Genomic DNA, 10,508 nt, shown 5'->3' with positions numbered 1-10,508 from the left:
ATATATATACTCACGACGATTATAATTATAATTTATCTTATTTTATCATAAAATTCCTGTATCATTATGATTAAACTGAAATAAACTTGCCAGTTTTTTTTTTCAGATAAGTTTTTTTTTAAGATAAGAATAAACTTGCCAGTTTTGAAAGGTCATTGTCCTGATTATTTATTTATTTATTTTTTGACTGAGTCATTGTCCTGATTATTGCGCAGTGCAGACTCTCCCATAAAGTACGATTGAGAGCTGGTCCACTTAATTCAGTTCTTAACTATAAGAAAGCCCTTCGAAGGGCAAGCCCATGTCCATGGATGGTCCGGACCATCTATGGGCCCCATCAAGGCCTTTGCTTTTCATTCTCACATCAGGCCTGCATTTGGTTTGTCGTTTTCACATTGAAGCAGATATTGGATAAGCCAACAGCGGCCGGTCACTTTGGCGGAATGCCGATTTTCACTGTGCCGTAACGACAGTAGCATAGGATTCTCTCTATTTCAAATAAAGGAAATAGATTTAGAGCGGTGCTATTCTCCCGCGATTGTTACCATTAGTATATTTTAAATTTTTTTCATATTTTTTAATATATTTAAATATGTTTTTTTTAAAAGACTAATACTTTAAATCATTTCTTTACTCATTAAGTGAAAATAAATAAATAAATAACGAGTGGTACACTTTAACAATACACTTCGGGCTGCAAAGTAGTATTTCTCATAGATTTATTTTATTTTGAATCTATTTAATATAAAGTATATCATATTAACGACCATTCATTCGGTGCTGGAGGGAAGCAAACTGGCCAATAAAGTAAAATAGATTCATTATAATTGAAAAATGAGAAATAATATTTACAGTTATAGTTATACAAGCACCGTGCAGTTTGTTTAAAAAAAGTGAATTAATATGGGACTCACATGAAAAAAAATTAACTTTTAAATTGTGAACTTCACTGTTTTTCAAAATGATTGTATGACGTTTGCATACTTCACGATTGTATGTAACATTACTATTGAAAAATAGTCTTTTTTTTTTTTTTAAAAAAAGGGCAAAAATATAGAATGAGACTATAAAAATAGAGTTATTCTATTCTTAAGCCGGTATATAGAGTACACAATTTGCATTACTTAAATATTAAGATTTGATTTATAGGATTCAAATTAAATCAAATTATGCCATGTAAATACCTTAGAGCATGTTTGGGATTAAGTTTGAAAGCTTAAAAAGTGTTTTTAACTGTTTCAAAGCTCTTTTAAAGAAAAATGATACGTTTGGTAAATTTATAAAAATATTTTAATCACCTAAAAAAGCTAAAACTCTACTTTTTTAAAAAAGCACCAAATTAAAACTTTTATCGAAAAGCTCTAGTAGATAACTGTACATTTTAAAAAAATTAATGTAACTAACTTTTAAAGTACTTTAGATACATGTTTATCCAATAGTAAACAACTTTTGAAGTATAAAATTTATTTTTTAAGTTATAGCTATGAGCCCTAAAATTATAAACTATATTTTTCACCGTAATTTTAAACATGTATTAAGTTAGATGTACTCTACACATTGACTCGGGAATAATTTTTGTAAAAAGAAACAAAATAAAATGACTAGTAGTTCAATTGTTTAGAAATCATAATCATAATTATGAGAACAGAAGCTAGTGGCATCACAAGTCACTCATAGGAATTTATGCATATTAAAGTGACACTACTCTCTTACTAATTAGTGTATCGTCTACACAAATTATCCTCCACTCCCCCAGCTTAGGATCCCCCAATTAGGGAGGGATCTCAAGCATCTATAAACCTCACCCATTGAGAAGAGCTTGGAGTTCCATTATTCACAACTGTGAGCATGTAATAACCTGAGGGAGCAACATCAGGAGATGGAGGGGCCTCCACCAGTGCATTTATCCTTCCACCACCAGCCGTCACCATGGTTCTGCACCTCAGCTTTAGCATCCTTTGGTTCATAGATATGGAATGTGTGGTGAATGGTGGTGCATAAACGTTAAACTCTAAATCCTTGCTTGGCTTCCTATCCAACCAAAACCCTACACCAAACTCCTCGCCATGTTTGACCCCGTAATTCTTGCCAGGAGCATAGTTTATCGTTACATTTTGCGGCCGGTAATGGTGATATTGCCGGTCCATGTAGTGTGGAACAAATGCTTGTAGCCTGAGTTCAGTTGGGTAGGCCACGTTTCTGAAAGTGTACCTATTGTTAGGGTTACTACCTGCAACTAAGACCCTTCCATCAGGTAAAAGAATGGCTGATGAGTGATACATTCTGGGTATTCTAGTGGCTTTCAGCACTGAGAATCTTCTCCCAAGTTTTTGGTGGGGTGTGTATAGGTAAGGTTGGAGGGAAGCATTCCTTGCATTATTCCATCCAGCACAACCACGTTTTGCACCATTGATGATTAAGACATGGCCTGTTGGGAGGACTAGCATGTTGTTTAAGAGACGAGGTCCGGGCATGTTTTCCATATTCCACTTGTGTTTATTACCTGTGATCACCATTCTTCCACAAGAACTTAGGCCCTTCAAGAATCTCCCTTCATTAGCGGCCCTAAAAGCTCCAAGAGTTGAACCTCCACACACCATGACTTCCACCTTTTGGAACTTGTTTTTGTAGTCTAGCGGAAGAATTACTGAGGAGCCAGAGCTTGGGTAGTTCCTTGCCCCAACCTTGGGAATCCGAGGGTAGGTCTTGACCACCCTATTATGTCTAGGATTGAAAAGGATAGAATCCCGATTTGCAAAAATGAACAAATTGCCATCAGAAGAAAGGTGAAGGAAGGGATAGAGGTTGTTCCCTCCTGCATTCCGATCATAGGTTCGGTGCAAGAACGGAAGATCAAAAGCACCTTCATGAGGGGACCTTTTAGGTACAAATTCATAGGTAAAAGCCCTTCTTCCACCCACAACAATCACCCGGTCATTGTCGGGGAGTAGTTGATTAGAAGCATACCAGCGATCATGTGTCAATAATCCCCTCGATTGCCTCCAATCACATAAACGATCCCCACATGGCCTAAAGTATCGGATACTTCGAGAACCCCTGCCGTATCCACCAACTTGTAGGAGTGTTCCATTGCTCAAGAAAGAGCCTGAGGAACACCAAGGATCAGTATAGAGCCTTAGAGGCCTAATTGTGTTGCTAGAAATATCATACTCAACTGAGTGAGCATAGCATGAGGGGTCTTGCAAATCATCCCTAGATCCAGTGCACCTTCTTCCATTGAAACGATGCCGAAGCCGATATGCAGACGGGCCCGATCCTGTTTGATCAAACATCAAGACAGTGTTGCGGTGTGTCAAAGCCATGTGCATGCCCACCACGCCAGTGTTGTTTAGGAGGAGCAGCCACTGCCCTCGATTTTGTTGCGAGATCTGAAGCTCTGTCGTAGCCACAATACCACTAATAAATCCAACACAATGAAATAAAAAAAACGCTGCAATAATCAAAGATTTGAAAGCAAGAGAATGGTGTTCTTGGGCAGCCATATTTGAGTGAGAGACTGTCCAATGTTGTGTAATAAAGCTGTTTATTAATGAATATATCTATATATCCATAGCTGTGTGATTCTCTTCGAGCAGCTTAAATAGGCAAAATAATTAAAGAATTGGGACTATACTTTGGGTAAGTGTCATGCATTTGGAACGAAAGAAGTCTGCTAAATTTCAGTCTCTTAGTCCAAAAATATCGTACATTTTTTACGTAAATCAATCTTGTTGTGACACAGTGTGAGGATTATTTTAGTATTGGGAGGGTCTTGGTGCAACCCAGCTTATTCGACAGTCATGCTACCATGCATACTCGAACTAAATTTGGTAATCTGGACACTTCCCCTGAAATTTCGGGGGTGCTTCTTTGGCTGATGGAACAGCTTTAACAAACTCTGAACCAACTATGGGATTCTCAAGTACTTACTGCCTTCGGCTCGAGCGAGGGTTGGACAGATCAAGCAACTCGGTAAGATAAGGAAGAAGATCATCTTCATACATACAAAGTGAAATGACTAAAATATACCATATACTACACGAGTGTGATCAATTTCAAATGAAATAGAGAGGATTGTATTCCCATTCCGCTTAGGCCATAAAGACCCTACAATATGACACCAATGCCAGAAGATAAGGAGTTCCATTTTAAAAGGGGGCAAAGAAGAACATTGTACTGAACCAAATGGTCTTTTATTATTATTATTATTATTATTATTATTATTATTATTTTAAAAAAGCCCAGAAGATAAATTTAAATCATTGAGTTGAACCAACATGATTTTCTTTTAAATTATAGGGGAACATTTGGGAAAAAAGGCTTACATTTCAAAATTTATTTCTTCTGGTATTTGTACGTACAATCACGAAAAAAGTGCAGCAGATTGTGAAACATTAACACGCACTAAAGATGATATGAACTTCATCTATGGAAAACTGCATGAGCCGTCCTTCCAATGACAGGGCGCATCTTCATGTATAAACTTATTGCATACATGACACGTCCAACCACTTTTAAGTGAATGTGGGAAAAAGTTTCTTTTTTTAATACAACAAAAGAAAAAAAATCTTGACCAACTTCATCCAACTCAAAGTCCCCATAATCACGTGTACATAAGATGTATTGAAAACATGGTTTATGAATCGATAAAGACTTGAAATATGTACAAGAAACGAGATCTGATGAGTACATCACTTGCCTCTGACTCTTAAGATGTCAGATACCGTGTCTGGCGAAATCCAGCATCAAACTCCCAACCAGGAAAGGGACTGGCAGAGACTGGGAGCTGAAAATGAAGGCGGCACCAGTTAATAGAGCTTTATTCTGGTTTGGATGGTGCTCCGGCAAATGGGGCATAATTCAAGATCCTCTCCGCATTCACAACATGTCTGTTAATTAATAGAATTTAGGTCACATGGGCATTATTTCATCTAAAGCTCCAAGAAAGAACTGAGAAAAATCCCAACTGCATTACCTGATGTCCACAACCAAAGGCCATGTCCTTTGGATTGGTAAGGCAAATGGGACAAACCTGTCAGGATCACAAAAAATGAAAAGTTACAAAAAACCCTCACATTGTCTTGAGATCATGAATTTAGAAAAGTCTACTCAGTGTGACATTGCCATCACTATTTTAAGATTGCCATCATGAGGCTCATATCATGAAATAATTATCAGATGCATATTGTCAATTCAAGGGGTAGAAACTGTGCATTACATGATTATCAGAAGCATAACTTGGAGGAGGAGGAGGAGCTGAGCCACGAACTGTATTTTGTCCCACAGAAGAGGGTGCAGTTTGTCGAAAACTGCTTGAATATGAAGGTTTTCTGCCGCTGAATGAAGCTGCACCATACATAGGTGGGGGAAGAGGAATCCTGTCTATAGCCTTCCCCCTGGTAGAACTAATTTAGCAACAGAAAAATAAATAATTAATTGCGAATGAATTTTGTTAGCGGTTGCAAGAGCAGAACCATCAAGACCCTACAATAGAGAAGTCATATATTTTTTACCCCAATAAATGGAGCTCCAGTGTTGCTTTATACTGGGATGGTATTTCCATCAAGGCTGAAAGAGAAAACTCGGCTTCTTTTCTCGATCGGTCCATGTTCTTTGACATTATTTCTGTAAAATTCACGAACTACAAAAGCCAAAACAATATTCTATTTCTCAATCAAACATCGAACAAGAATAAGTAAAATGGCGCAAAAATTATTTCCATTTACCTAGGAATACTTACCTGGAAATTGTCAAAGGAACGAGCAGGGATGTTATCATCAAATTCTCTCATCATGTCCCATGGACCATCTCCAACACCAACTAACACAATTGACAAGGGATAGTCACTGCAAATTGTTAAGCAGATTAAAAAGTGTTTTCCGCACAAAGAATATGACCAAAACAGCTATCTAAAGCAATACCTGGCTTTCACAATTGCATCAACAGTTTTCTTTTCCTGTGGGCTTAGCCGACCACGTTCAGTATCAACACTTCTTGTTACCTGTGACAACTCACAGTCTCAAGGATGCAATATAAACAACCTGTAGTAGCAAACATTGACTATAACAAGAAAAAACTCTGGGAATGTTTGGATTCAAATTTTTTTTTCTATTTTTCAGAATTCCTTTTTTCACTTTCAATCCAAAAGTATTTGAAACATCAAAATAGATTTTAATCTTAATAAAACTAATCATTTTCCTTAAAACCACTCACAAAAGTTTTCTTCCAAAACATATTTTCCAGAGGGCCTTACAACTTTCACAAACACCAAAAAAACTCTCTCTTGGCAAACATATTTCTACAGAGTCCAACACCTTCACAAAAAAAAAAAAAAAAAAAAAAATCTCAACGAAGTAAAATTGATAATTCTTTCCAATCCAAACATGTAAGCCTTTTCTCTAGCTTCTTCTAAAGCACGGTTACCAATCAAATGAGATATTACTTTGATCTAAGATTCTGTTTCAATGGTGTCCTTTCATCAATGAGGAAATTTATCTAAGATTCTGTTTCAATCGTGTCTTTTCATCAATGAGGAAATTCAAAAGCTAAAAGAAGAAGTGAGTATTTGTGAAGGGCTGGGAAATCTATTTGATTAGCCTGTGACTCAGGTAACTCCATATTCTTGAAACCCAAGGAACTCATACTTTTCAGCATGCTTGGTCTCGATTTGATATATTTCAGTGGCAGCGTGTCAGCACTTGTTCTTGTTATTAACAATGGTGAGCAACTATAACAGTCTCTTTTTACATATAATTGTATATTCCATGTTTACTTGGCAATCAGATCACTAATTATACATAATTATTTAATTTCTATATCTGGAATACTTTAAATAAGTGCTCAAACAACTTGGAATTAAAAGAAAAATAGATAATTTCTTGAAATCTAGCACTTTTAGAATTCAATGCGGAAATCTTTCTTTTGCATCTATTAAGTGGCACTAGAAATTTCAGAATCATATATAGTTTGTCAATGTGTGCAACTAGATCAGGAGTCCTGTAAACGGCTATATGGTACAGATCCACAAGAAGTACCTGCCCATCAGCAATTATCAATAACACATGATACTGGCCATGACTTTGCTCGACAATGGTGATGGCCATTTCAATGACAGGGGCAAAGGATGTTGGCCCTGACAAAGTGAAAGGGACACAAAAGTACCATAAGCAAAGACCATTTAAAAAAAAACAATAATAGTTCAGATCCAAACCAGCAAGCCGTAGATGAGGGACCAATTCCCTATATCGACTCAATACTTCTTCAAACCCATCACAAAATTTTTCATCGGAATAGAAACTGAAAACTTCTTGATCATGCGTTGATGCTGCCAATGTGAAAAGTACATATAATCTTAGTTTTCTAGAGTATAAATTCAGAAAAGGAGAAAATACCAATGTAACACCTCTATAGAAGAAATACCATCTCCAAATCCAAAACAGGGAATTAAGTTATCCTCATCAAATGTAGACAATGTTTTCCCAATAATAGATATTGCCTGCTCGTAGGGATTTTGTTCATCCCCAATGTGATGCAAACTTCTCCGGTTGAAGGACCTTTTGCCTATTATGAAAGCAAGTTAAGCAATATTTCACTCAAGCTTGATAGAAAGGTTTAAATGCACCAATATGAGGTCTAACCAGTCCACTCGTTGCTCTTTGTGAAGTCAATACCAACAATAAGATTGGAAGACTCCAGGCCAGCGCGTGACAATGCTTCAGTAACCTAAGGTGAGTAGAGTATTCCACAATCTCATAAAACTAGTGAGTAGTTAAAATCACCAATATATGTATGCCCATCCATGGGCTTAACTATCTGAACTTCATCTTTTCTCTATAATTAATTTATAGTTTCTTTGAAGATATCAAGATAACCCCCAAGATATAGAAATCAATAAGAACATAAGCACCAATTTTTTAGAAGTGGCAAATCCTTGAACATATTCCAAGTAAAAGCAAGCTATGAGTTCAACTGGAAATACAAAATACGACATACCTGCTCCAGGCTATTATAATTATCGTCAATCTTTGAATACTTCCTCTCTAACCTCCTTCTTGACTCGTGAGCCTGACTGGCACTGGAGGTTTGAACTGGAGGTGCAAAATTATGTTGTTGCCCATAATCTTGGTTTGGTGGTTGGTAAGATGACTGCGGATACTGATGATTCCATGAGTATGATTGAGATCCCACAGATGAAGGCTGTCTAGGACTTGCACGTCTTGAAGAAGCTCCCCCCATCAACACTATACCTTACAGAAATTCTGCAACATTTAACGAGCATTTGAGCAAATTCAGCCCAACTTTGAGTAAATTCAACACCCTGGAACCCTAACAGTCAAGGAATTCACTTTTTCAACGCATATTTCTTTTGTTCCTATAACTGACAACTAATTGAAAAGCTGCCGTCATTCAGAAACAATTGATCTTCAATGTGATTTCAAATGTGGGTTTTCTCGTGCAAAACATGAGGGCTGAGGAGTTAGTCCGATAGAGTCTAGAAATAATTTATCCGCAACAGATGCTTTAAAGATATCCCAGGCTATTGAGTTGACACCAGCTTTCCTTTCTTTACTTTGGAATAGGGTTTTCATGTTTCCAGAACGCAACAAACTACGTAAAAATGTTTCGATTTCCATTTCATGAATTTTTTGCCAAGATGAAAATACGACCATTAAAAGGAACTATGAGATACAATAATTGTTTTACTCTAAGAATTGACAAACTAAGGCAACTTTTACTTCCACAAAGCTAGAAATCCAAGATGCTAACCCAATAATACAGAGTTCTATATGTCTTCTTAGTTCCAACCCATAATTTAAATTCCCAAAGGGAGAAAACCAAGCAAGACTTTCGGAAGCTGAATCTCAAAATCCCAAACGTTTGATTCAAAAATCATGTATAGCTCCATAACCCTTTGTACCCAAAGAGGTACCAAGAAAATCCCAATGGTCAAGACTCAAAATCCGACATTACCCCATCAAAACTAAGTGAAGTAAACAACAACTACACAAATCTAGGGAACAAAATACAAACAGTCTCGTTAAGATCTAAGCAGATTGATGTCAACATCAGAGAGTTGTTTACCTTGAGAAGACCAAATCAACTAGAGCGACATTCTATTTCTGGGTAGGAAGTAGAAGGAGATGAAGGTGGTCTCGGTGGGCGGAGAAGACTATGGGTGTGGAGCGGTAACGTTGTTGAGAAATATGTAGTAACGTGAACAGTCAACAGTTATTGGTTAGGACTGGTTCCAGGAAATTTCCTTTACTGTTGAAGTGGCTCTTGCTTTTGCCGAGAGCGACAGCCAAAATCCACTCGTGAATTCCGACAAAAATTTATATTTGTTAGGATAGCAAGTAAAAACTGTTGCCTATCCCCATTTTCTTCCTTATTCTAAGAAAAAAAAATCTTATATGTAAAATATGTAGTAAAGTATTTATATGATATAATTGATTACAATAATATAGGTATAATCATCATTTGAGAACTGCTCATTCAAATACATACATTTATCTTTAAATGTTTTTTAAAATTATAATAATATATTTATCAAAATGATTTTTTTTTTCTTTTATTCCCATATATCAATAGGTTTGCACAAACAATTCCCAACTTAAGATTAAATAAAATTTCTCTAATTTGATTTAAAAAAGAAATCTTAAAATTTAAGTTTTACATTTAAATTATGTAGATTGTGTGCTTTATACATTAGTTTGAAAGATGACTGTTACAGCAACAAAATAATTATATAAAAATAATCACACAAACTAATGTGATTTTATGTGATTCGTCATATATAATTTTATAATATAACAAATCACATCAAGCTATATTACTTTGTATGATTATTTTTGTATAATCACTTTATGACTAAAGTATTTATTGGCTTGAAAATAGAATAGATTAGTGCTATTATGCCGTCCATATTTGACCATTAGGTATGCCTCTAGTACAAATTGTACTTTTTAATTTTTTCTTTTTAATATTTTTTAAACAACTTTAAATAATTTTAAAAGATAAAGAAAATACAAATATACTAATAGTTATTTTTTTAACTATCAAGTAAAAATATATATATATATATATATGAGCGATTAAGTTAAAAAAACAAACTCAGGCATCATAATATCATTATTTGACAGAGTAACTCGTTTAATCTTAAAACTACAGCTACAAAGGATCTTGCAGTGGATGTGTCGGATAAATATCTCGTCATTAAATGATGAAATGATGATAAACAAAGACAGTACGTAATATAACTCCTGACTTAGAGTATTTCGATTTTAACATATGCTAGTAATCCTTACTTGGTTTTGAGTGACAAGATAAAACATGTCAAATACTTCGCTTTCATGTGTTCTTATCCACTAGGGTTCCCTTGTCGTTTTCGGACACCCGGATGTGACATATAATTTTAGAAAATTAAGGAAGAAAAAGTTAGCTTTAAGATGATGGATTAAGTGGGTAAACTAAGATACAAGATATTATTATAAAAGAATGTCTTTTTCTCT

General features: G+C 35.5%; 2 protein-coding genes across 2 annotated transcripts; both read right to left on the bottom strand.

The window, feature by feature from the left end:
• Nucleotides 1–1,613: 1,613 nt before the first annotated feature.
• Nucleotides 1,614–3,578, bottom strand: LOC122289884 (aldehyde oxidase GLOX-like). The gene has a single exon (XM_043097254.1). The coding sequence runs from the start codon at nucleotides 3,501–3,503 to the stop codon at nucleotides 1,785–1,787; it is 1,719 nt and encodes a 572-aa protein (XP_042953188.1). The 5' UTR covers nucleotides 3,504–3,578; the 3' UTR covers nucleotides 1,614–1,784.
• Nucleotides 3,579–4,525: 947 nt separating this feature from the next.
• LOC122289885 (E3 ubiquitin-protein ligase RGLG2-like) lies at nucleotides 4,526–9,265 on the bottom strand. Its single transcript, XM_043097255.1, has 12 exons — nucleotides 9,082–9,265; nucleotides 7,993–8,258; nucleotides 7,638–7,722; nucleotides 7,420–7,560; nucleotides 7,211–7,324; nucleotides 7,035–7,132; nucleotides 5,922–6,001; nucleotides 5,741–5,846; nucleotides 5,514–5,641; nucleotides 5,219–5,405; nucleotides 4,976–5,032; nucleotides 4,526–4,889 (listed from the first exon to the last, which is right to left on the bottom strand). The coding sequence occupies exons 2-12, from the start codon at nucleotides 8,233–8,235 to the stop codon at nucleotides 4,809–4,811; spliced, it is 1,320 nt and encodes a 439-aa protein (XP_042953189.1). The 5' UTR covers nucleotides 8,236–8,258; nucleotides 9,082–9,265; the 3' UTR covers nucleotides 4,526–4,808.
• Between the last annotated feature and the right edge of the window lie 1,243 nt (nucleotides 9,266–10,508).

The sequence above is a fragment of the Carya illinoinensis genome, chromosome 12 (genome assembly GCF_018687715.1).
Source record: "Carya illinoinensis cultivar Pawnee chromosome 12, C.illinoinensisPawnee_v1, whole genome shotgun sequence".
Classification (NCBI taxonomy): domain Eukaryota; kingdom Viridiplantae; phylum Streptophyta; class Magnoliopsida; order Fagales; family Juglandaceae; genus Carya; species Carya illinoinensis.
The sequence above is the reverse complement of the archived record's forward strand: the minus strand, read 5'-3'. Positions and strand labels throughout refer to the sequence as shown.

Coding starts and splice junctions, on each gene's coding strand:
- LOC122289885 (XM_043097255.1), bottom strand. CDS start 8,235: ATGGGGGGAGCTTCTTCAAGACGTGCAAGTCCTAGACAGCCTTCATCT. Junction 7,561..7,637: donor AAAGAGCAACGAGTGGACTG/GTTAGACCTCAT, acceptor CTTTCATAATAG/GCAAAAGGTCCTTCAACCGG. Junction 5,406..5,513: donor CTGGAGCTCCATTTATTGGG/GTAAAAAATATA, acceptor TTGCTAAATTAG/TTCTACCAGGGGGAAGGCTA.
- LOC122289884 (XM_043097254.1), bottom strand. CDS start 3,503: ATGGCTGCCCAAGAACACCATTCTCTTGCTTTCAAATCTTTGATTATT.